Source organism: Paramisgurnus dabryanus, chromosome 9, assembly GCF_030506205.2.
Source record: "Paramisgurnus dabryanus chromosome 9, PD_genome_1.1, whole genome shotgun sequence".
NCBI lineage: Eukaryota > Metazoa > Chordata > Actinopteri > Cypriniformes > Cobitidae > Paramisgurnus > Paramisgurnus dabryanus.
This window is the reverse complement of record NC_133345.1, coordinates 38,223,406-38,249,652: the sequence shown is the minus strand read 5'-3', so window position 1 is coordinate 38,249,652 and position 26,247 is coordinate 38,223,406. Positions and strand designations below refer to the sequence as shown.

Below are 26,247 nucleotides of genomic sequence, written 5' to 3'. Positions count from 1 at the left end.
ACTATTGTATTATATATAGCCTATACTTTCTCTACAGTCCATACACAGTATTAAGTTAATCAGAAGTAACTGTAATTCAATTTCTGGAAGAAAAAATGAGTAATTCCTTACTTTACCATTTTTAGGGAAAAGTTATTACAATAACTAATTACTTTGTAACTTGTTACACCCAACACTGGTTGACATGTTACTCCAAGTTATTATGGCCACTGTTACAAGAAAATGCAACTGATAGGAAAATGTTTTGTCATTATATTTACTTAATATATTAGTAATAACACGAAAATCCCCGCAAGTATCTTTTATGCGCGCGCACGCGTGCGTGTGCAAGAGAGCTAGAGAGAGGGGGAGAAAATAAATAACAAACTTTCGCCCAAAGTTTGTAGGAAGTGGATCCTTGCGAGAAACACCAATATGGGGACCTGGGGTTGCGGCGCTGCTATAATGCACCTTTACATCTGGATGAGGTGTTTGTAGAGGACACGAGCAGTGATTTCAGCTCGCGCTTGATCACCACATCACCACCGCGACACGCGCTCAAACCACCAGCCGCGAGAGGAATATGAGATTTTTGCTCATGTTCGCTTGAATGTGCAGCTGTATCGGGGACGCGCATGATTCCCGAGTCCAGGCGGATGATGGAGAGGAATTACCCGAGCTCCACCTTCACAGAGCCGGTTACCGCCGCGGCTCAGAGCGCGGGCTGGGCCTACAAACCCAGGTACGAGCGTGAGGGAGAGAGGGCGGGTCACCTCGCGGAGAAAACTCCGGTGATGGTGGGCCTACAGTAGCATTACGTAAACACGTATAACAATGTGTGAAGGCGAATAAAAAGGCAGATTTAAAGCGTTTGTAGTTTAAGTTACAATGTTTCTACCCAAACCGAGTGTGCACAAGTCACTGATCACTTTTAATGCGACATGGCATACTTGCAACATAACTGCCATTATTAATCGTTACAGTTTATGTTTTGCACATGAAAGTGCAATACAAAGACTGTGGTAGCTTGCTTTGTAATATATAAACTTGTAAAGTTGTCAGAGAAGTCTCTGAACACATGTGGGAAGCTTGTAAACAATTGATCGATCAGTGTTGAAGATTGTCCACGTGTCTCCAACTTTGTAAGAAAGTGTCTTGTTTAGACACTTGTTTATTTTAATATCTCGTAAAGTTGTGTATTTATGCGCTACTGGATCATGTGTGTAGTTCCCGCAGCCCTTAAACAGTGTAACAGTGAAGTGTATATTACAAATTAACTAACTGTATGTGCAAAACTGATCGTTGCTGTGTATTAATTTATTGATCTGGCTACCTAGACTGTTTTTCTGGACATCAGAGGTGCATTCACAGTCTTTACAGTACAGCTGACTGATATCATGCCCATGAAGCCCAAAAATGCTGTCCAGGTAGCATGCACACACTAGGTGTTAAGACAGCTGACTTTGTTTGGATGGTATGTTTGACACACTTACACAAACAGTTAGTAAGCATGCAAACAAGTTTTAGTTATCAAAGTTTGCCAGGTTCAGGCATTCAGATCCAGAGATAGTTATTACACTGTCCTGGCATGCAAATAATTGTGTGGACAGTTTTGTTGATCTTGTTTACAAAAGCCACTTAAGTCCTTCAGCAAACAGGTTTTGAATTGTTTTGTTGAAATGTAAACATTGCCACCACACATCAGAGATCAGTGGCTTTCATTGAACTTTATGGCCACAAAACAAACCCACTTTGGCTCTGAAAATAGTTTTTTTGCTAGTCACATTTTTATTAAGAACTACATTATCAGAGGTATTGGGTAGTAACAAATAAGACCTTTTTTATATCCTATTCACAAATGATTACTAATAAAAAAATAAAAATAAAACATTTAATCTGCAACTGGGATGACTAAAAATTGCCAGGCAGTCAGACACATTTTGGCTGATACCGATATCGCTCATGTGATTTTTATTTTTTTACGCATATCTGGCTGCATTTTATACAGATTTTACTTGCTCTGGCTGGCACATATTTCTTATTTTACCCAGAAAAGCTTTGCTTTTTTTATTCAGCAGAAATTACACAACACAATTATTTACTATATGAGGAGTTCAGATGCAAACTCCACCAATATCAAAAATAAGATAATGATATTAACCGAATGCTCTTGGCGCATATAATCTGTTCATCAAATACTGTCGCTTCAAATCCGCTTAATCCCAGCCTCAGGCCATTCAGAAAAACCGGTCTGATAAAAAATGCTCATTTACAAGAAAATGTCAGATGCACTTAAAGGGACACTCCACTTTTTAAAAAATATGCTAATTTTCCAGCTTCCCTATAGTTAAACATTTGATTTGTACCATTTTGGAATCGATTCAGCTGATCTCCGGGTCTGGCGGTACCACTTTTAGCATAGCTTAGCATAATTCATTGAATCTGATTAGACCATTAGCATCGTGCTCAAAAATAAACAAAGAGTTTCGATATTTTTCCTGTTTAAAACTTGACTCTTCTGTAATTACATTGTGTACTAAGACCAACGGAAAATTAAAAGTTGCGATTTTAAAAGTTGGAATTATATGCTCATTCTTGTGTAATAATTAAGTACTTTGCTGCCGCAACATGTCTGCAGCAGGGGCAATGATATTACACAGCGCCTGAGAATAGTCCCCTTGGTTACTTTCAATAGCAGGGGACTTTTTCAGGCACTGCGTGCGTAATATCATTGGCCTACTGTAGCCATGGTACGCAATGTTAGGGGAGCTGGAAAATGAGCATATTTTCTAAAAAAAGTGTGTCCTTTTAAACGTTTTTGCATCTGAGCTCTTTTATTTGTTTGTTATATGTGCCTTTGTCTTGCTATAGCCGATGAGGTAATAAAAAAGACCAATAATTAACGGCAGCCGATAGATCGGTGCATTTTTTACTGTAGATGTGGTTAAAGCTTAAGAAGTGTGTCATTTCTGAGTAAACTCCTTGTGATGTTTCATCCAAAATTGTGTACTACTGTGACAGTATGCACTTCTCATTAGACAACATAGTTAGGTTTAAATCCAATTCCTCTTTCACAGGTAAGCTAGCAGGTTTGGAACATCTTGTTGTGGTTTTGTCAATTTCACGCTGTTACACCGAAATAACTTCCCCAAAGCTTACTTGTGGTTTAGAAAAATCTTCAATGTAATACAAAACACAAATATTAACTGTGACTTCATGGCTTTGTGATATCTGTATTTGCATTTAATCTAAACACTGGTCAATTTAGCATGTGCTTTTGATAAAAAAAAAACAGACTTAATGACTAAAATAGTTTCCATGTATTTTCTCTGACCAGAAGTGGTCATGTGTTTTTTATTGTCGTTGTAGCTAATGCTTTGTTTTCTATTTTACCCTGAGGTATAGGCAGCCCATAATATTATGATGTGATATTATTAGGGATGTAACGATTCAATCTCGGTCCCCATTAAAAATGCCTGTCTGAAATCGATTCTGAATCGCAAGGCTGCGATTCTTTGTTTCATGCACAACTTGTGCGTGTACTACGGCATTTGGTCAGTAGGAAGTCCTTATCAATCTAAAATCATTATGAGTCGGAGTTGTTTATAACGTGCAATTTAAAAAAGCAACACTCGTCAAACAAAATCATTCAAAATATTCTTTATTATCATGAAAATACCTGAAACAATTTTAGGAACAGCGATATAAATATTCCTGTAGACATTTCCTGGGATAGCATTTGCAATGCTACTTCTTCTGTGGCACAAAGGGAGTTTCTGCATGAGAGCGCCCCCTGGTGTTCGGATGTGCTGGGATTTCACTGTAATTCATTTAAATTCATTCATTGAGAAAAAGCGCATTTGCACGGTTAATCGTTACACCCCTAGATATTATGAGAAAGTGTTTATTCACACTAATATACTAAGGGTGGATTCTAGGGGTGTGCATTGGCACTGCCCTCACAATTCGATTCAATTACGATTCACCAGGTAACGATTCAACTCAATTCGATTCTACGATGCATTGCGATGCATCAGAATTCTACTGTACACAACGAGGCAAATTTTTAATCAGTCAAGTTGAAAAGTCAAGTGCAACTATTCTCAACAAAAACAGAAGCTTAGCAGCTTTAAGACAATGACAATTATATACCTGAGATGAGAATTTTACACACAGCGTTGTCTAGTTTCCCATTAACTTCATAGAAACCGAAATGTGCCCATATGTCCACTTTCCATGGAAAAGGGTGCGTTTTTATTTACCTGTCTATCACGGTCATCTCTCTCCGCCTCAGCCATCTTGATTGTTGTTGTTATGCCCTCGGAAGTAAATGAAACTTCACAACTTTATTGTCCACTCGAAGCCAGAAAATAAACAGTGGCATAATCGATTATGGCACTTTGCTTGATCGATGCTGAATCATGCATGCGCGCATTGCGATGCATTGCCGAAACGATTATTGTTGACACCCCTAGTGGATTCATACTTAAAGGGTTATATCATTTTGTTATATCATTATTGCTGCACAGTGTCTGCTGCTGTGTTGTATACTAATTAGTTTCTAAAGAACTACATTGCTTTAGGGAATCATGCGCTTGACTGGAACTTTTATGCACATCCTGGGCGCAGAACTGATTAACCTAAATCATCCTGTACACTACAATTATGCCTTCCTGGGTCCAGAATTGATGCTCTTAAAACATACTGCGTGGGAATCTGCACTTGATTGCAATAGATAGTTCATAACAAAGAGAATAAATTCATCCTGTGTTCAGCACATAGTGAATTGCATCCATCCAAAGGCTTACTGAGACTTTATACAGTTATCATGTGTGCGTTTGTGAATGACGCGTTTCATCCGTACGCTTCACCAGTGCGAGTAAGTTAGAGTTTCTGTGAACTTAAATATCTTTAAATGTGCATTTGTTCCTTCACATGAAGTTATAGACTGTATTAAGAAGACTTTAAATTGAGTGCATAAAAACGTTTATGGTGCTTGCTTTTATTATACTTTGTCCTTTTAATCGTTTGTTAGTAACAACTACAGGTAACGCATAGTATCGGAAATTGGATCGGTCCTGTTAGTCCGATATCCGATCCAGCAAAAAGTGCTCGGATCGCCCCGATCCAGATATCGGATCGGTGCATCCCTACTATAAAATCAATGCAACCGAAGTTTTACTGTAACTTAATACTCTCATAATGTAATGCATCAGCATATGATAGGTAAGAAGGCACATTATCACTTTCATTCATAGAAATCTTTAAAATATAAACTAGCATCCTATCTAGTTTTTCCACTATGCTCAGCATTTTAATAATTCCTCTCATCGTTTTAGTTTTGATGTAAATATTAACCCGAGTCGAACATGCTGGTATGGATATTAAATTATGTCTGTCCTATCTACTGATCTTTGTGTGATTTCAGTGAGAGTTGTCTGTGTGTTTATGATTTATTATAAGTGATACTTATTGCATTTTACAGCTCAAGTTATGGTTCTACTCAGCTGGACTCTGAACTTCTCCAACGGCAGACTTTTGTCTCTGGCCACCAGCCCACTACATTCACTGCCACCCACCACGCTACAGGTAAACAGCATTTTAAAGGTGCCATAAAACAAAAAAACTGTATTTACGTAGGCATTAGGGCTGCACGATTTGGGTAATTTTTCCCATTGCGGTTATTTATGCTAATATTGCGATGTGCGATTGCGATTATACTAAGTGGTATCATGAGTCAACTTGATGGGTTTTAAGGAAAATCCACACACAGTTTAGCTAAAATGTGTATTTGTAAAACTAGAAATGTTTTCGTATTGCCACGTGATGTAGCAACTTCTCAGTGTCAGTAAGCCTAAATCCAAAATACCGCCATACAACAGACAGAGTTTTTTTTAAGCTACCAGATCACTGTCAACCTCCTCTGCATCCATCTTCGCTCTGGTATAAGTGACGACACACACCACACACGTGCATGCCACACGTGCACTGCCTTTTTTGTTCGTTTTTCTTTTTTTTAAACAGCAAGGAAAATCATCAAACTGTTATCAGAAAGTTTGTGTTAACAAGTCCACACATTTATTTATTTAATATAATTGCAACATTTTGCTGTCATATAATTGCACAGGCTGACATTGTAATTGCGATTGCGATGCGATTAATTGTGCAGCACTAGTAGGCATAAATGGATAATAAGAGTTCTGTACATGGTAATGACATATTGTGAGCAACAAACAACTTTGTTTCCTCAATCTTATGTAAACCTTGCGCATGCAAAAGACTGCTGGAAAACAGGCCAATCTCTACATAACACAGACTGTGATGTAACAGTCGAGATCTACGCCTCAACATGTTTACTAATGTGAGCTACTGGCATGAGCCTGAGAGCAGAGCAGAGCCAATCAGAGCAGAGCTCAACATTATTATTCATGACCCCTCCATATAGTGTAAAAATAACCAATTTCATTCAAATGAGAGAGGATTCTATTGGTTGTGAGTCAAGTCTTCTGTGTGTTTCGTGTGAAAAGTGCTACTAACCATTAAAGGAGTTACTACTTATCAGTTACCTGTAAGCTTCTGTATCAGTTGACACAGCTTCTTGTCTGCCTGTGCCATTCTATCAGGAATGTTTGACTCGAATCAGCAAAGCACAGCCATCAGCAACACTACTGAATCATCAGTCATGAACTTCCTCTCTACTATTGAATCTCGAGGCCTTCAGGCTGGACCTGCTGGGTCTACTCTCCTCCCTCCTTTTAGAAGCCCCTCATGGCAAACTGGTAAATATAAATATTTATTTTAAAACATGGGCTGCTGGCGACGTTAGTTTTTTAATTGTAACTTATAAATATATAAAGATATCTCAGAATAAAAGTATAACATAAGAAAAAAGTCATAATAGTTTCAGAATGATTGAAAATTAATATCATATTATTTAAGTTGTTTTTAATAAATTCAACTATATTTTGTCTTTTTTCTATTTGAACTATTTAGGTTTAAAGTATTAAATCAGTCCATCATGATCTATCACCTTTATTTTATGTTTTTCTGCTATAGGTGCCAGTTCCTCCACAGAACTCTTTCTCACCGGAGCCCTTCATCCATCAGGAACGTTCTCAACTCCATCTTCACTCTCATCCTATCAGCACCCCAGTGCCTTTCCTACAAGAAGTTTTACCACTACATCAGCACTTGCTGTTTCGGACAGCACTTTCAGCTCTTCAAATGGCCTGCTATCCTCCAATGACCCTCTTCTTCAGCTCAAATCCTCCCAGAGCACTGTGCCAACCGCACTTGCTTTTGACCGCCTTGGTGGTATGTCTCTAGGTGCTGGCTTGCCACCCCAGTCCTCCACGTATCGCTCGGCACAAGAGTCAGCACCGCACCTTCTTCAGCCTCAGTTTAGCCTGCTGCCCACAGCCTTGGGCAGCTCCCACCAAGCCCCTCAGCCTTACGGTGCCCCAGTTTTCTCAGGCTCCATTGAACGAGCACTTCAGCGTGAATGTAGCGTTATTAAGCACCTCCAGCGGCCTTCCAGCACTCAACCTGTCCAGGACCAACTGGCCGGCAGTGCTCAGCACTCCCTGCAGGGTTACCTACATGATAACAGTGATGTTTCATATCAGCAGGACACACATACACCGGTACCTTGCAGTCCAGTGAGTGATCCCTCACAAACTGTTAATGGCAGTACGCAGCAGAAGACTGCTTCTCAGGCAGCACTGCAGCTAACTCAGGCCTATGTTTCTTCAATCCCTTCTCCTGGGTTTTCCAGTTCATCTGTACTAAAAGTTAAAGACGGTTCATCCAAAATAACCCAACATGCCAGTGAGATCAAAGACACTCATGCCCTGTCAAGCTCCCCAGGTCTGCAGCAGCAGAGCTTCCCCTCTCCGGCCCAGAAACAAAGCTCAGTAATTGCCAGCCAGTCGCAACCATACACATCTGCCCAACTTTCAGGCTTGGTGTCCGTTAGCGCCTCGCATTCATACATCACCTCTCCGAGCCTGACGAGTAACCTCAGCCAAACACAGGCCTTCTCTTCTAGTTTACCTGAGAAGCTGCCTTCCATTTACAAAAGTCTCTCATCATTTGCTAGTCAGTCTGAAGCTCAGATATCACACCAGTCTCTTATTTATTCTTCCAGTCAGCTGCAGGATTTGCCACTTGTAGGTCACAGGGAGGGGTATGAGACACAGGTGCAAGCTCTTTGCACGGTAAGTCCTTCGCAAAGCTATTCTTCCTGCCACTCCCAAATCCTGCCAACCATTAGTTTCTATAATCAAGGCCCAGCTTCTGCCAACATCCCCTCACAGAACTACACTTCAGGTCAATCCATAACCCCCAGTCCCAATTTCTCACCTGGTCGTGGGCGAAGTTTATCATCCACTAACCCAACCCAGGACTACGTCCTAATGCAGCCATCTTTGAGTAACAAGACTGACAGTGACATGGTACAACAAAAGTACATATCCGCTCAGTCATCAGCCTCCTCTTCTCCGTCTCAGACCCAAGCCTTATCAAATGACCAATCCTCATTGAAGATAAAACCAGCATATGGGAAAAGTGAGCAGGATGAACAAATGTATCTCTCCTCTAAAGAGAACTCAGGAGAACTTACTATTGAGGATGTGCAGGCGTTACAGAAAGGCTCTATGGGGACATCTGCACCAAGCCTTTCAAGCAGTGACATTGAAGCACAAAACAGGGAAAAAAATGTTGTTTACGTGCTTTCAAAGGTGGAAGACAGGCACAACACACAAAGTGTAATTCGTAGCAACTCTCGATCAGAGGAGCAGATTGTAGGTATTTCAAATTTGGAAACCACAAAGGATGAAAGAATGATTTCTACAAGCCAACATGCTCAGCTAGTTACCAATGCCAATACACCCTCCGACTCTAAGAGTAATTCTTTATTGATGCACTCCACCCATGCACCCTTGAGTGCAGAACAGCTGAAACAGCATACTCTTCATCTAAAAGGACCCAGTTCTCAGCAGCAGAACCATCAGGGTCAGATTATCAGAGTTCAACAGGCAGATGCCAGACAGCTGTTTGAGGATCAAACCCAGTTCATCCGAGTTCCCAGTACCCAAGTTCTACTTGATCCCTCTCACATGATTGTTCTCCAACAGCCTCTGCTCACATCTGGACAGAATCAACCCAAGCAAGCAATGTACATGCAATCTGTACCACTCCAGTATCTCCAAATGAGCAACGACACCATTCATTTGACTATTAATGGGCGTCACAATTCGCAGGTTGTTCCTCACCAAGTCCCCAACTCGGCAGAGTCCACTAAACAGGAATCCCCACAGAAAGACAACTTTAACCAGTCCAGTCCCCGTGACACAAAGCAAAACTTTAACCTGAGTTCTGTATGCTTTCCTGAGTCCATGCTTTTGGGGGATGAAAGGAACCTCCTCTCAAATGTTGATGACATCCTGGCTGCTACCGCAGCTGCCTGTGGCGTCACACAGGACTTTGTCAAATCCACATCCTCTGATGGGGACATCTCATCAGCAGTTAACCCTAGTTTCTCATCTCATCATATGATAATTGGTAACTCACAAACCATGACTATAAATGGTTCTCAAATGTTGTTTCCTAAAGAAGAGGCAGGTGGACACCACCAGGTGTTTACACTATCAAATTCTCAACATGAGGTTAGCAGCAGCTCTCCACAAGAAAGATCTGACAAGATAGCAAATTCCCACAAGCCAAATGATGTGTCACCCAAAGGACATTTTGTAGACTCCGGTAATGGTTCGACTCTGATTGTCAATGGACTTGCTTATAGCAGTACAACCTCCTCTGACTTTCAAGAGTATAGTTCTTCAGAGCATGGGAACTCTGAAAATCGGTCTGGGAGTAATAGTCTGTCTTTGTTAACAAAAGGCATTAAAACAGATGATGGTCCAATTGAACATCCCGGTGATGGTGTTCCAAAAAAACGTTCTAAGTCGAAAGGTTCATCTAAGCAGTCTGTTGAGGATGAAAATTGTCTACCCAAATCTCAGAAGAAAACCACCCAAGCTAAAAGACAAAATTCACGTGCCAATGAGGCAACTTCAAACTCCACCTCAGAAGTTTGTCCTGATAGCTACCAACAGCAGGAGAGAATGCATCAGAAGTTAAGGGAGGTTGAGGAGAAACAGCCAGAGGTTAAAAGTGGATTCTTGGGCTCTTTTCTAGACTTCCTCAAATCTGGACCCAGACCGCACCTGTCTTCTCCACCGATACGGTCACCCAATCGCACGAGAAAGCCTTCTGCCTCAAAGAGGACTCCTAATCCATTAATTGCTCCATTTAAACCTCCACCTCCTTCAACCCCATTGACATCTCCAGACCCTCATGGTGTCATTTCCACAAAACGGCTTGATGAAGAGCTGCAGAGGAACCTGGAAACATTGCCATCGTTTTCTTCCGATGAAGATGATTCAGTGGGAAAAAACCAAGATCTCCAGATGAGCATTACATCTGCACTCTCATCCTTAGACGAACCCTCAGACAAAAAGCAGAAGATAGGTATGTGCCTTGTGTTTTATGTCACAAAATCACAAATCTGTAGTCATATTTTATAAAAAAAACTGCCCCAAATCTCGTTTAAAACCTGAAAGATTTACCTAGGGCTCAAGGACTGTTTGCTGTTGCTGTGGGTCAGGTGGAAAGGCAGCAATAGATGAAAATACTCCTTGAGTAAAGGTTTATATACCATATAGAAGATATTATGCATATGTTCTTGACTATTAGATTCAAAATGGCCAACAATTGTCAAATTTTACTGGTCTTTAACAATTGCACAACTTGGTTATACTAACAGTTAATCGGTCCTGTTCCAACATAACAACCATCCAGGTGACAACACAAAGTACATTCAGACCTCCAGCACACAGCCGGCCGATGTCAAGCCACAGGAACAACAGATAACTGTACTGATATCTGCTGAAGAACTGTTGAAAGATGTGCCACCAGACAAACTAGCTGTACAGCTGACTACAGTTGCCATAGAGGGCTCGATGGACAATGAGCTGTCAGATAGTGGAGGAGAAGGCATGTTTCGGGAGCGTGATGAGTTTGTGGTTAAGAATGAGGACATTGAAAGGCTGAGGGTAAGTTGGCATATTATAGGCACAGGTTTGTAGTTAATAATGTTGACCAATACTATGGTCAAATCTTGTGGTTTGTTGAAGAAAGGTGTGCCAACCTGATCTCGCTTGAATTCGTATGTATTTTACGCCATGGCAAATTCGTATAAATTCAAATCAATCAAAAATGTAGGGCTAGGTAAAAAATATTGTATTCCCAAATTTAAACAGTCTTAAATTTACAGAAACAGATTTGGGAAATCCCTAAATTGATTCTAAATGTACTTCTCCTCTGGTCCTGAGATGTCGCCATCTTAAAACAAAACACAAAGGGTGGAGTGTCTAGACAAATGGCTATATGGGCCTGTGTTAAACATTATGAATTTTGAAAACTAATTAATGTCTTAAACGTGTTTCAAGTTCATGAATTTTACAGTAATGTGCATTGTTCAGTTTTTGCACCATTGTATGTGCATATTTTATACTCTTGTTATTAGTGGGAGGGTTTCACTTACCAGCATTTATATTTAAATATTGATGCATCTCTGCAAAACTAATATATTTAATGAAATCTTGATAGCCAATCAATACTGAATCCAATGGAATCAATATAAAAAACTAAGCAAATCCCTAAATTGGTCTCAAAGTCTGGCAAAGTGTGCAAAAATGTATGAATTATTTTGTATGAGTTTGTTTGAATTCTCATAATATACGAACATATTGCAATGAGATTGCGTTGGGTGTGCTGTTGCTATTTTATGTCATTATACTTATCATATTCATCAGGTGGGTGGCAAAACTGACATTACTAGCCAAGTTTTAATGAATTACAGACAGCCTACTTAATAAAATTAAAATCTTAATGGTGGACATTTAGCCACCCAACCCATCAACTATTCAAGACATTGGACAGACCGTTGTTTGTCACTGTATTTTATTAAACCATTGTCGTCATAGGTCTTTGATCTACATTGTGGCCTGTTTTGTGTTTTTGCGTACAGATCACATTGACAGCGGGGGTCGAACCACCAGCCATATGGAAAGTTCAGAAAGCCTTGTTGCAGAAATTTGTACCAGAGCTTAGAGATGGGAAGCGGGTGTTCTTTGCCACCAACAGTGTAAGTGCTACTATAGGCCGTTAATGTATTTGACTTTTAATATATATCACGCTAAAAACAACATTATATCCTCTTTACAGTATTTGGGCTACTTTGGTGATGCTAAATCCATGTACAGGAGAGTACATGTCAAGTTTCTTGACACGGTGAACAAGCGAGAATATGTTCGTGTCTGCAGCAGGAAACCTCGATGCAAGCCAATGCATTCAATGAGGTACAGACCCAAATCGGTCACAATGCCGTGTCATATTTAGGAAACACTTTTTTGGGGGGGGGTAAACTATTCCTTTAAAACTCTTTTCAAGCCTTATGCGTACTTGATCAAATGTGTTATGTGTGAATGTTCAGTTTAGGTACCGTACCAGTTATACATTGTAGCAGTAATAGCATTCTGTTTATTAACAAACATGCTGTATTAGCTTTGATGACTTGGCAGTTCTGCTTTTTGTATTTTTCCTGCTGAGCTGAGCTATTGTGCAATCCCACTCATGCAAATATTTTTCCATGTAACTTTTCAATGAATTCCCACTGCTGATCCCACTCATTACTTTAAAAGGAACAATCAGCTTTTTAGTAAAGACACTACATATTCTGTCAGGACCGTGAATTATTATTTTTTTTTGCTGTATGTTATGTACCTCTATGTAATATTATAAGTAAACTATAGCAATTTTCATGAAATAAAAGAAACTTAAAATAGTATAAATAGTGCACGAAACACAAATGTTTCTGAATCCAAAGTTACTGTAAATTGTTGTTTTATGTACCCAGAGGTTCCCAGGCTAAAGCTCTGCTGGCCCAACGATTCACAGCCGCGACTGTGACCGAATCTCCCACGCAGAAAACCGCACAACAGAAATCTCTGTCTAAACCCAGACCTAAACAGCTGAAAGCAAAGGCCGAACCGCCACCCAAAAAGAGAAAGAAATGGAAAGAGGAGTTCAGCGCATCACCCTGCACCTCCTCACCAGAGGCTGTGAGTGAGGATGATGGTGAGACCCCCTTTGCTTTTCTGTGGCTGTGCTCCTCATTGCTTTGAATTGTATTACTGTTTGCTAATGCTTCTAGATGACGGATTGTAAATTTTTAAAACTTAAATGTGTTGGTCGTGTGGAGATAATGCAACAAGTAAGCTCAGAAATTGACACAATAGTCATTTCCGAGGTTAGTCATTTGGCTGTCTGTAAGTTTAAATGGATGTTTTGATAAAGTTATTTGTTTTTGTCTGGTTCACTGGTTGATACACCATTGCTCTTGGACTTTATACTGACACCTATTGGTATGGAGGTGCCACTATGCACCATAAAAGAGCAACCCACCTTTAAAAGAAAAACACAGCAGTTTTTCAATATTTTACTATGTTTTTACCTTAACTTAGAAAAATTAATACATATCTATCTTTTTCCAATGCGTGCACTTTAAATCTTTGTACAGCGCTTGAATGTGTTAGAATTTAGCCTAGCCCCATTCATTCCTATGGCTCCAACAAAAGTTTTATTTTGTGTAACCATACTTACTCATGTTACTATCATGTAACAGTCTTTAAACAGGGAAAATATGGACGTGTTTCGTGGCTTCTAAATTCATCCCTGTTGGGAGCCATAGGAATGAATGGGGCTAGGCTAAATGCTAACACATTCACGAGGCGCTGTACAATGATTAAAAGTGCACGCATTGAAAAAGATAGATATGTATTAATTCGTCTAAGTTGAGGTAAGAACCTCGTAAAATATTGAAAAACGGTGCTGTTTTCCTTAAGTTTTCCTTCAGGCTACTGATATTATTGATGTCGCCAAATTTAACACCTTACACATATGTGAAATATCTTATTCATTTTTTTAACTATTATGTGTGACCCTGGACCACAAAACTAGTCATAACTAGCACAAGTATATTTGTAGCAATAGTCAACAATCAGTCCTTCCAGGAAAATGCAGTTTTTTTGCGATTATTGCGGGCAAAAATCCTTGATCTTGCAACACGTTTTCTTACAAAATGCGATGGAATATGCAGGATATTTATGCATTTTCTGCAAAAACTGTTTGCATCTTTTCATTAATGTTCACATCGCATAATTAAGTCACTTCATAACGTTCCAATGGCAACAGGGGACACGGCTGCGCTTGTGTGAAGTAAATGCAAAATTTTTCACATTTCTGCTAAGATATATATGACTTTCATTAACATGCAACCTGTATCTGGATGTTGTCCACATACACATTGAAAAAAGACAAGTGTAAACGCGTTTGTGATCGGAATGTTATCCGATCTGAGACGCACAAAATCATATTTGTGGAGCAATGCTAGCTAAGCTAGAAAGTATCTTGAATTAAAACGATATACTAAGGCATTTTAACACTGCTGACTGTATTTAACTTATTGGCATATGTTTAATATGTTCCAACCAGAGTCGTATAATAACAGAGTTACGAAACCCTTTGATCTCGCTGCCGCGCGGTCACGTGATTCATGTAACGTTCTACAGTTCCAAACCAAGCAGGGCTGTCAATCTGTTTGCATAGGTTTTCAGCTATTTTAGGTAAATATTAGCTTGTAATGGGAATTGATCACTATACTTACTGTGTTTATAACGGTTTTTTTTTTACTAGGGAGTGATGGAAATACAGTAAATCAGTTAATAAAGATAAACAGTTAATTGTGACCCAAATATAACTGTGGTTATCTATACCAACTACAGCAACACAGTTTATCTTTTATTTTTGTAGCAAAATATGGCTATATAAATAGGTATCAATCTGCTAAAAACATAATACCTACACTTTTACTATATTAAAATCACAAAAAAGATCGCCAACGCGGTTATTTGTAACAGTGAAGCATAACAGAAACACACTAAATTCATATTTTAAATTCACATTAAATGTTAATATAATCATACATGATTTTCGAGGATACATCACTCGTATTACTTACCAAATACAATGAAACACATAGCAGCATTGTGAAGCAGTGTGACTTTCTTATAAGGCATTTAGCTTGTCGCTGTTGCCCCCTAGTGTTACTCGTAATATATAAATAAGATAAGTATAAAGTAGATGGCCACCAGTAATAACATATTAAACCATTAAATCTATATTATTCACACATTATACACAACTCATTAAAATATAAAAAAATTACTAGTTATTATTAACGATAATCATTACCTACAGCAGAGTTCATAAAATATCACTGTTGACTATATTAATGAAATGTCCGAAAATGTAAAGAGAAACGGTAATTTCATCGATTTACCAGCAGGTGCCATTGAAATGAATGGGCTTCAGTGCTGCGTTTGGAACTATGCGTCACTACCGGTCACTACATGAAACGCTGTTACTTCCGCATTCCATTCTTACAACGGACGTCTATGTGAGTGTCGTAACTCTATTATTATACGACTCTGGTTCCAACTATTCATGGAGAGATTTAATATTTAATGGCAGAATTTAATGGATCGTTATAATGTTTGAGTTTCCATGGTGACATATCAAGGTCATTACGTGAATGTTGTGTTTTTTATGCTGTTGGCTTCACAGTAGCACTGTACAATAGGGGATTGCGGTTACCTGATCACAGAGATCGCATGTTAATGCAAAGTGTAAACCCAGCCTTTGCTACGAAAATGCTGGGATCATGAGATCATGCAAGCACTGCATATATGAAATCTGCAATTTATGCGGCGAACGTGCGGTGTATTTAAAAAAAATGCGGCCGCCACATAAATATGCGGACATGGGCTGATTATGCTTTGAATCATGCAATCAAATAATTGCGTTTTTCTGCAGGGACTGAACAATACATTGTATGGGTCAACATTTTTATGCCAAAAATCATTAGAAAATTATGTAAAGATCTTGTTCAATGAAGATATTTTGCAAATTTCCTACCATAAGTATATAAAATCTTTTGGACTTCATTTGGACAAACTTAAAGGAATATTCAATTTTCTTAAAAGAAAAATCCAGATAATTTACTCCACCATGTCATCCAAAATGTTGATGTCTTTCTTTGTTCAGTCGAGAAGAAATTATGTTTTTTGAGGAAAACATTGCAGGATTTTTCTCATTTTAATGGACTTTAATAGAGCCCAACATTTAATATTTAACTCAACACTTAACAGTTTTTTTCAACGGAGTTTCAAAGGACTATAAACGATCCCAAACGAGGCATAAGGGTCTTATCTAGCAAAACGATTGTCATTTTTGACAAGAAAAATAAAAAATATTCTCTTTTAAACCACAACTTTTTGTCTAGGTCCGGTCCAGAGTGACCTAACGTAAATGCGTAGTGACGTAGGGAGGTCACGTGTTACATATATAAAACGCACATTTGCGGACCATTGTAAACAATAAACTGACACAAAGACATTAATTAGTATCAGTTGACATACAACAACGTAGGAACGGTCCTCTTTCAACACACTTGTAAACACTGGGGCGGAGTTTCGCGTTCGTCCTCTGTGACCTCTTGACGTCATGACGTATTGCGTGGGGTCACGCTGCCGCATTACGACCGTATCTATAGACGAGAAGTTGTGCTTTAAAAGAGCATATTTTTTTTATTTTTCTTGTCAAAAATGACAATGGTTTCGCTATATAAGACCCTTATGCCTCGTTTGGGATCGTTTAGAGTCTTTTGAAACTCCGTTGAAAAAAACTGTTAAGTGTTGAGTTAAGTATTAAATGTTGGGCTCTATTAAAGTCCATTAAAATGAGAAAATTTCTTTTAAGAAAATGGAATATTCCTTTAAGACGATATTCTCAATAAATATTTTTTTGCACCCTAAGATTCCAGATTTTCAAATATATCTGCCAAATATTTTCCTATCCTAACAAACCATACATCAATGGAAAGCAACTTTCGGACCCTTTGATTGGTTTTGTGGTCTAGGATCAGATTAGGGTAAAATAGTGACAGTTGTTTTTTGGTAATGTTCATCTATTCCATTATTTTGGAAAGATTCAAGATTTTAAAAATTCTTTATAAAGTTAAGAATCCTGTCATTATACAGTATTTTGGTTATTTTCTAGTGTTGGTTCTGTTCCACTTGTCGTCCTTTTGTCATGCCAATCTATTTTTTTCAGAGTTTACGCCTCCGGTTCCTTTCGCCTCCCGTTTTCTGAACACCAGAACGATGAAGGAGACCTTCAAGAGCTTCGTAGAGCTGCTTATCAGCATAGCCCTGGACTCGGACATCATGAACGCACTAGAGAGAGAGAGCGGTGAGTAAAATCAACCCGTCTGTGTCATAGCAGGTATGGTGAAGCTAGATTTCTGGTTACATGATTGATCTGCTCCTGCATTCAGATGAACTGCTCTTGCCTCACATGAAGAGAGTTGATGGAATGATCACAGATAACAGGCGGAGACTGCTGCCCAAACTGCACATGGGTCAGATCTTTAAAGTGAGTCACGATGAGTCACCTTTTTACATTTCATAGTCCTACGCTTACATGCAGCCTAAAAATCCATTATTAACTGGAAATGAAAAGCATTTATCTCGTCTAAAGGTCAAATGGGAGGTTCGGTTTAAGCCTGAGCCAAATACATTTTTTATCCAATGTAAAAGGTGTTAAAGATGTTAAAGGTGCCGTAGAATGTAAAACTGGATTTACTTGAATAAGAAAAGTTCTGTACATGGAAATGACATATTTTGAGCCTCAAACACGATTGTTTCCTCCTCCACCTTATGTAAACCTTGTGCATGCGAAAACCGTTGGAAAACAGACCAATCTCAACATAACACCGACTGTGACATTACAGTAGTGATGTGACATTAAATTACAAATAAAATTAATTAAAATGTTGTTACAGGGCTAAAACAAAGTTTTGAATGTTGAGTTAGCGCTATGTGCTAGTTAATGCTATATGCTAACGTTTATGCTGAAGTTCACTACTGACTTTACAGTTACGTTTTGCAGGTCCATACTGAAATAAAGCACTCACAAACATCCATTTACAATATCCAAACTATTGATTATTCCTCAAATTCTGTGTCTTCATCTGGCGCTACCACTTTTAGCATAGCTTAGCATAATCCATTGAATCTGATTAGACCATTAGCATTGCGCTAAAAATAACCAAAGTTTCAATATTTTTTCTATTTAAAACTTGACTTTTCTGTAGTTACATCGTGTACTTAGACCGACAGAAAATTAAAAGTTGTGATTTTCTAGACCGATATGTCTAGGAACTATACTCTCATTCTGGCGTAATAATCAAGGACTTTGCTGCTGTAACACGACAGCAGGAGGCGCAATGATATTACGCAGCGGCCGAAAATAGTCCCCTTAGTAACTTTCAATGGCAGGGGACTTTTTTCGGGGCACTGCATAACATCACTACGCCTCCTGCAGTCAGTTTTAAATAGGAAAAATATCCAAACTCTTTGGTTATTTTTTTTGCGCAATGCTAATGGTCTAATCAGATTCAATGGATTATGCTAAGCTATGCTAAAAGTGCTAGCGCCAGATCCAGAGTTCAGCTGAATGGATTCCAAAAAGGTAAAACTTAAACTCTTGTGCTTAACTCTAAGGGAGCTGGAAAATGAGCATATTTTCAAAAAAATTGGAGTGTCCCTTTAACATTATTTAAATGCATTTTTTGGCACCTTTAAGCCAATAAATGGAATAGTTTCAATGTAAACCTTTGAAACGTCCTTTGTTTTTCACCCACCCACGAAAATCATATCAGCCAACGTGCTGTCAATCGAAAACACGTTATGCATTTCTTATTGGCTAAGTTTTCTGAAAGCACAGGGTCTTTTTGATGTTTTCAGTGCCTAGGGCTGTCACAGGGACATCTGCGTTTCTCACGTCATCTGTTTCAGTCATATCTGTCAGGTCATGGGTAAGAAAGCAGATTAGTGTTAGAAGGACAGACACAACAGTTCGTAGGAACTAACCTTATTAGTCAGCTGACTTGGTCAGTTTTCCTGATAAGATTTAAGATGTGGTGATGTCAACAAAACAGCCTTTCACAATTAAGGATTCGTGCAATGCAGTACATGCAACATGAAATGACTCAGATTGATGAAAAGCAATACATGTAAACAATTCATGATTTGTCTGTGGTTACAACACATGAAATAACAATGCTATTGGGTTATTTTCCAGCACTGGGTCAAAAAGGAATGAACGCAACCCTTTGGGTTGTAATTTAACCCTTTAGCTGTTGCAACCCTTTTTGAGTGGGGTGTAAAAAGGTGATGTACACCTTCAAATTAATCTAACTCGAGCATTTTTTGGTCTAGAAGCATAATTTTGGTCTTGTTTTAAAGAAGACACTTTAAAGGTTTACGGAACGGAAGTACGGAAGTGTCTGCAGGTGAAAATATATTTTTTATAGGAGTTTACATTTATTTGTAATAAATAAAAAATGCAATATAGTATTATTTTTAATACATAAAATTATCAAAAAACTGAGGTTTGTGTTGGTTTGCTGCAAACTCATTTTACAAATGACTAAATTACAGTTACTGCATTATTATTTTTACTGCAAAAAAGGTTTTGAAATATAAAAACTACATTCTTAGACCTTTCCAACAATATATAGTTTAACATTTACATGAAAAATATTGAAGTAAACTTAGGTGTCCCCCTCATCACAGCACCAGTTAGCAGGTTAACATATTATTGGTTGTTTGAACCCATTGTTGGGTCAAATTTAAACAATTTCTGAGTTTTTATTTTAACCCAATGGCTTGCAACTTTTTGACCCCTTGCTGGGTTGAATATAAAATTAAGTGTTCATTGGTGTTATGTTTCTCCTCCATGTCAGAATGCTTTAGACAGCTTTCCCGAGCTGTCTGTGGTGACTGAGCTGAACACAGACTGTGAGACCCCAATTTTTAAAGTGAGACTAAGTGGAAAGGCGTATAACAGGAAAACTATGAAGCCCTCCAAGTCCCCTGGCAAACTTCCACTGGTGAGTATTTTACATCTGGCAATACAAAAAAATGATATTAAAAGCAGGCATTTTATAGTTTTGACCACTAGGAGGTACACCATACTAACTTTTACTTATTTCTCTTTTTTCCCCATCATGCTCTACTAGGAATATACAGTGGATCAGCAGAAAACAAAGTGGTTTTCTCTTTATCATTCTCTACAACACTATAAGTACCATACATACATGATGTGTATGGAGGAGGTGAGGCATCATCGGGTGTTTTGTGTGTGGGTGGTAACAAATCTACAGGTCCTTGCTTACAAGCCCTTGTGTTTTGTCTACCAGGGTTCATATCAGTTTCGAAACTGATTGCCGTATTGTTTTAAATTCAAGTGTGAAATACTTCTGTTGTAAATTCCATATCAGAGTCATGCTGAGAAATGCAGGATCCCATCCTTCCTCTTTTGAACTGTTGTAAAATAAATGTTTAAAAAACTATATACAAAAATTGACATTTAAGGTAAAGTTGACATTTGCATGCAATTGCCCGTATATAAACATATTTAAGATAGTCGTGTGATTCTCTCTCATCTCACAGATCAAATTGTTAAAGTCGCGAGGTATGGACATGGGGCAGAAGGAGACCGTGCAGACGTGTATGGAGAACAGGGCATGGGTCCAGGGTTTGTTTGATCGCTTCGGGGAGCTTCTGACACAGGTGCAGCAGGCCTGCCTATAACAGGAGACTATAGATTATAATGATAGACAACCACAGCATTCATGAACCCTTTCAACCTGCTTTTAAAGCACTGTTGAGGACAGAAGAACAGACTTGATGGTTTTAACAAACAGAAAGGGAGGTACCAAAATGGCTGCCTTTTTTACACCCACAGAAACTGTGGTTTTACATGTAATCCGTCTTTTTTAAACTAGGTGTAGTTGAACATTTTTTTTATTGAATCATCATCATCATCTGTGTCCTTTACTTTTATATTGATCTGTTGAGCGATACTGGGAATTTTTAAACCCCCACATTCTAGTGTAAAACAATGATATTCATCTGTTATTATTGTTTTGAGGGCTAGGATGTTTAAAAAAATACTGTATACATAGATATATATGTAAAACATTTTTTTACAACTGAATGCCAAATTTATATATGATGTACATTTTGTATAGAGAGCTTGTTTGACTTAATATAGTAGAAAACCTATGTGCTTTCCTGTTTATAACAAAGGTTATACATCTGGAGTTGGTGCAATTCTAATACAGCTTTTGTGATATTTTCTTGTAATGAAAAGCATTTACTTTTGGCTTTTTTTTGAGGAAACAATCTCTTTATACGTTTGTCTTAAAGCATTTATTTTTTCTCACAGATAGTATTTTTCACAGAAGGAAATATTGTGCTCATATGTCCTACGTTTATAGATGGCCTATACATTTATGTGCACATTGTATAATTCACACCATATAGAAAGTGTCTTTATTAGGTGATCATGCAAGTTTGTCACGATTTTAAATGAATGTGCCGACAGCATTGGATTAGTCTTCTGCTTTTCAGATATGTAGCTGTGTCACACACTACAATGTTTTTGCTGACATGGGATAATAAATTTCTTATGAAATGAAAACTTGAGTTGAATGAGTACTTGCCATTATTAATATTTGACTAAAATTAAGGAAATGAGACAAGTTCAGACCTCTTTCACAAGCCTTAATGCATATTTTATAATCACCTCAGAAAAAAAATATTTGTGTAGAGACATAAATATACAGTGCACAGTTTAACAGCAAAATGAGATCACTTGCTTTATGCAATGTTTTGCTGAAATCATTTTTAAAGTTATTTCAGAGAATTGTTTCTAAACACATTATAAATGTTAGAAATGTAATGTTGAAACACGTTACAAAGACTGTAAATTATGTAAGACTGAATTGTGGAGTTACACTGTTAAGCAGTTTTCCCACATTTCTGTGTTCAGGATTATTCAGGCGGGGCTAAAACGGTGGCTATGATGCCACTGAGCATGACCCCGCCCCTAATGTGGAGAACACACCTGACGCTAAGCATCGTGTTCCTCGCTCTTGATTAAACTTTGTGTAATGCGAATTGTCGTTTGAATTTAACATAATATAGCGTGTGTTTTTGCAGCAATCATTCCACCCAATTTACGTCAAGCGCATTTATTCGAGTCTTTGCAATAGGCTTGTTTGGGATGCGCCTCGCCTGATATTTAGAAGAGAGCAGGTAGCTGCAGTGCGGGGAGAAGTGAAAAAGGAGCTTTTAAGTCGGACACTTCACCAATCTCGCAGTCCAGTCGACCACAAACGTTAGCAAAGGAAGAGATCGCATTTGTGTATTTTATCGCGGATTAAATAGATGCAACTTGAAATACCAATAAATGCATTTAACATTACTTGAAGATGTTTATAAGGAGAGAACATAGACTGTAAAAAATATGGACTTAGTGTCCGTAACGTCATCCATAGGTTTGTGAAGAGCATTTTTGAAGCTTAAAGTAGGCTGTGCCTGCTGTCGCCATCTTGGCCGTGCATCACTCACGTATAACCGAAAATGGGTAAGAGGTGAGACATGAGTAAAGTTGAGGCGGCTGGTTGCTGAAACCACAATTGCCTAGCTCGATTCTAGTGACAGCAATGGCAGTTCACCCTGTCATTCAAGTGGCCACGCCCTTAATTATGTAGAAGTTTAAGGCTTAATATAATTTAAACGGATTAGTTAGAAAATAATTCACCCCCCTCACAGTTGTCATGAAGGACAAAATTAGCTATATAGACCAAAAACACTTTTTGTACCAGGCTGTAAACATTTTCTACTGTGAAGTTGGACATTTTAATATGAAGGTCTATGGGGATTGACTCCCTTTTAGAGCCAGCCTCTAGTGGCCAGTCGATGAATTACAGTTTTAGTCACTTCCGTATCGGCTTTATCAGAGAGATCTGAAAGGTTGCCCTCAAAGGAGAATCAACAAAGGTGAAATGTTCATCCATGGAAAAGGCTACTTAGTAAATTTTGGGATGTATAAATCTAAGTCTAGTGGTAATGCAAATTCTTTTCTGTTGTAGGAAATATAAACAGCTTGCAGTACAAATAATAGGTATAGGAAGTGGAGTTTTTAGAATTAAGAAGTCATCAGCTGACATTCCTGCCCCAATAAGCATTAAGCTGTGTCTTCAGCAAGTCTTCCCACATGCTTTTCGTCAACGCAGTCAGTGGCGAGCAACTGCGCCCGACTGCAGAATCCGACGAGTTATTTGACACACATCAGCGTGACATCTGAGCAAGTCAGACGTAACTCAGACGCTTTTCTGACCAGCATGCATCTGTGATGTATTTTGCACAGAATTTGCTCATCTCAAACGAGCCTGTTGACTTTGAATGTAATCTACTTGCGCAAATCGTTGAATTCGCGTTTGGTGTGTACGTCACATAAAACAATCGTAATGCGAGCATCATTTCAGGTTGAGAGTGCCGCAGGGATGACGTATTTTTGTAGGAATTTTGCAGGATACTGGTTTCCTCAGAAAAAAGCCCATTCATATTGCAAAAAAATAAGCTCTGTGTTTAACAAAGGTTTATGACACTTACACGTTTTGTCAAACAACTTTTATGAATTTTGAAGTCAAATTCGCTTCTTATATTCTTAGTAAACCCGATTAGACTTCAAACTTGATAAAAGTTGTGTTCATCTCTGAAGATTATCTTGTTGTAGAAAATGTGAGTCATAAACTTTTGTTAAAGTCACCATGAAACGGAAGTAGCGATTGTCTTTTTTACCCCTGTGGTGATGTATCCGAGTGAAACTGGCTTCTAAAATGAAATAAGGCAGGGCTGGACTGATTGAATTATTTGAAGTTGGGTTGCCATACCAAATGACCGGAAGTAAAGTTAGATCGTTTCGAGAAAGGGAGGAGATTTGTGTTTTTGATTAAAGATTATGAGGGCACATTAAAGCAACACCAAAGAGTTTTTTATCTTAAAATAACGTTTCCAAAAAAGTTTCAGTGGTTCATCCACTCTAAACAGGGTGAATGGCACTTTCACATTTGCTTTGCAGCCCTCTATCGGCCAAAACCGCACTAAAGAAGTTTCCTACCGTCGGGTAGTGGTCCGGTAGTTCGAGTGAAAACTACAAAAACTTGCTTTACGGCAGACCTACAATCCAATCAGAGCCAGCTATGCAGCAGTACTTACGACAGTGCTAATGAACAATTACGCTTCTAACCTGTAGGGGGAGCAAAGAGCAAAAACTCTTTAGTGTTGCTTTAATAAAAAAAAATAATGAAGCTCACAAATAAGTCATTTGTAAAAAGTACCACAATATTCCTAAACAAATAAGTTTTTCATTTTATTTTCATGGCGACTTTAAACACAAAGCTTATTTTTTGTGATAATCCAAAAGTCTATGGGAAAAATGAATGGGATTTTTTCAGCGAGTTAAGAGACGGCAGCTTTCCCTTGAGTGGGCGTAGTTTCAGCGGCAACAGTAGACAGCGTTTGAGAGCAAAGAATCCTGCCTGTTTTTCCAAGATTTTGATTATTGTATTTACTTGGCTTTTTTATCATTCAAATATGGCCATAGTATTAATAACACATTTTTCTAACATGTGACAAACTGAACAAATTTAATATCAGACTTTAAAAACAGAAAAAGTCTAGCTAAACAGGCAAAGATGTTTGTGCCAGTGATCTAAAAATGTCCAGATATCTGCCGACTAAACAGTCCTGGCTGTCATATAAGTCCAGCGTTTTGAAATAAGGTTTTAAATAAGACAAAACCTTTCAAATGGATTGGTTTGTCAAAACCACATCAACATTAAGCCCATCAGGAATTTAGTTTAATCACTGTTTTATAAACCACCAAATTTTGTGTTTCTGTGTATGTTTCAGTCTACTTCAGATTTCTGTTATCAGTCAGTCAAACACCATCACAGGGTTCTTCACATCAGCAAAACAGAGCGTTACTGCATCAGATAACAGAAGGCAAAGAAAAATAAAACATTTTAAAATCATCATATTTACAACTTGACCTTAGGGAGCCAAATTATCAAATATATCGAAAGTGAAAGTGCTTGTCTACCACATGAACCTTTAACAGGCAGTCGTATTGTTTGATATCTCTCAAGGCGTTTTTGTCTTGTCTGTTGCTCTTGTTCATCTTACACACAAACAGGGCACAAACTATGCAATGATGTTGGCAGATTTCTAATAAGTTGACAGTTTGATGTGGATGGGAAAGTTTTACAACTTGGCATATTCATATCACATATACCTCCACAGGGATAGGATGATAAATCTTCAGCTTAATAAAACAGCTTTATATTCAGATTCTTGGCATTTTTATAGTTTGTTTGATTGTTTAATGTCTGTTTATTCTGTGATATAATAATAAGATAGCCATTGTGTTTTATTTAGTCTACACTAGTTCTCTATGTGTTTAGTGTTGTACGTTTATTGTGACCTTAACAACACATAAAGATAAGTTTTTGGAAGTGCTTGTAAAAATCGTAAATAGGCAAAAAAAGAGAAAATTTTACTAATATTTACTAATATAAAAAAATGATATCAAATCAAAATATGTTTTATGTTACTTTAAATTAACAAATTAAGTTAAACAACTTCAACTTGGTTTTTATAAGTTTTCAACTAGTAAATAGTAAATTGTATTGACTTATAAGCAGGTTGTTTTAACTTTATGCTGCATTTTTTGACAGTGTTGTTTTCATAAGGGAGTGGCAATGCATAAAATGCATGTGTTAATTTAATGTAATGAATATATTTACTATTAGCATCTTCATCCCAGTCTGATAATTTCCTCGCTGTTCTGCAATTGTCTCATGGAAACTATTTAGTTGTGTGACCTTGGGGTCAGTGGACTGTTGAATAAAATATGATTGTTGCAAACCACAAAATCGAACATCTCATTGAAAACAAAGACGTCAATGTCCACAAACTGTCCCTGATGAATCAGACCACTGTAGAGTTCGGTCCAGTGAGGGGCGGTGGTAGATTCCACTGTGCATATTGCTAGGAGAACTGGATGTTTGTCCAGTCACAAACGTCTACTCCACAGCTGAGAGACATGAATATTGATAGTGCAATGATGTTGGGGTGTGTGGGAGAAGAGCTGAGAGGCTTCTTTCATGAT

At 38.2% G+C, this 26,247-nt stretch overlaps 1 protein-coding gene across 1 annotated transcript; it reads left to right on the top strand.

Moving 5' to 3' along the window:
* Positions 1-319: 319 nt before the first annotated feature.
* Positions 320-21,702, top strand: qser1 (glutamine and serine rich 1). The gene is made up of 13 exons (XM_065282831.2): positions 320-721; positions 5,465-5,568; positions 6,603-6,758; positions 7,036-10,506; positions 10,837-11,090; positions 12,068-12,184; positions 12,265-12,398; positions 12,956-13,176; positions 17,272-17,409; positions 17,495-17,592; positions 19,967-20,113; positions 20,243-20,338; positions 20,676-21,702. The coding sequence occupies exons 1-13, from the start codon at positions 615-617 to the stop codon at positions 20,814-20,816; spliced, it is 5,184 nt and encodes a 1,727-aa protein (XP_065138903.1). The 5' UTR covers positions 320-614; the 3' UTR covers positions 20,817-21,702.
* The last annotated feature ends 4,545 nt before the right edge of the window (positions 21,703-26,247 follow it).

What these genes read in the sequence shown, in the direction of transcription:
- qser1 (XM_065282831.2), top strand. Translation starts at nt 615, where the DNA reads ATGATTCCCGAGTCCAGGCGGATGATGGAGAGGAATTACCCGAGCTCC. An exon ending in ACATGGGTCAGATCTTTAAA is followed by an intron (nt 17,593 to 19,966) that starts GTGAGTCACGAT and finishes CCTCCATGTCAG; the next exon opens with AATGCTTTAGACAGCTTTCC. An exon ending in ACATGATGTGTATGGAGGAG is followed by an intron (nt 20,339 to 20,675) that starts GTGAGGCATCAT and finishes CTCATCTCACAG; the next exon opens with ATCAAATTGTTAAAGTCGCG.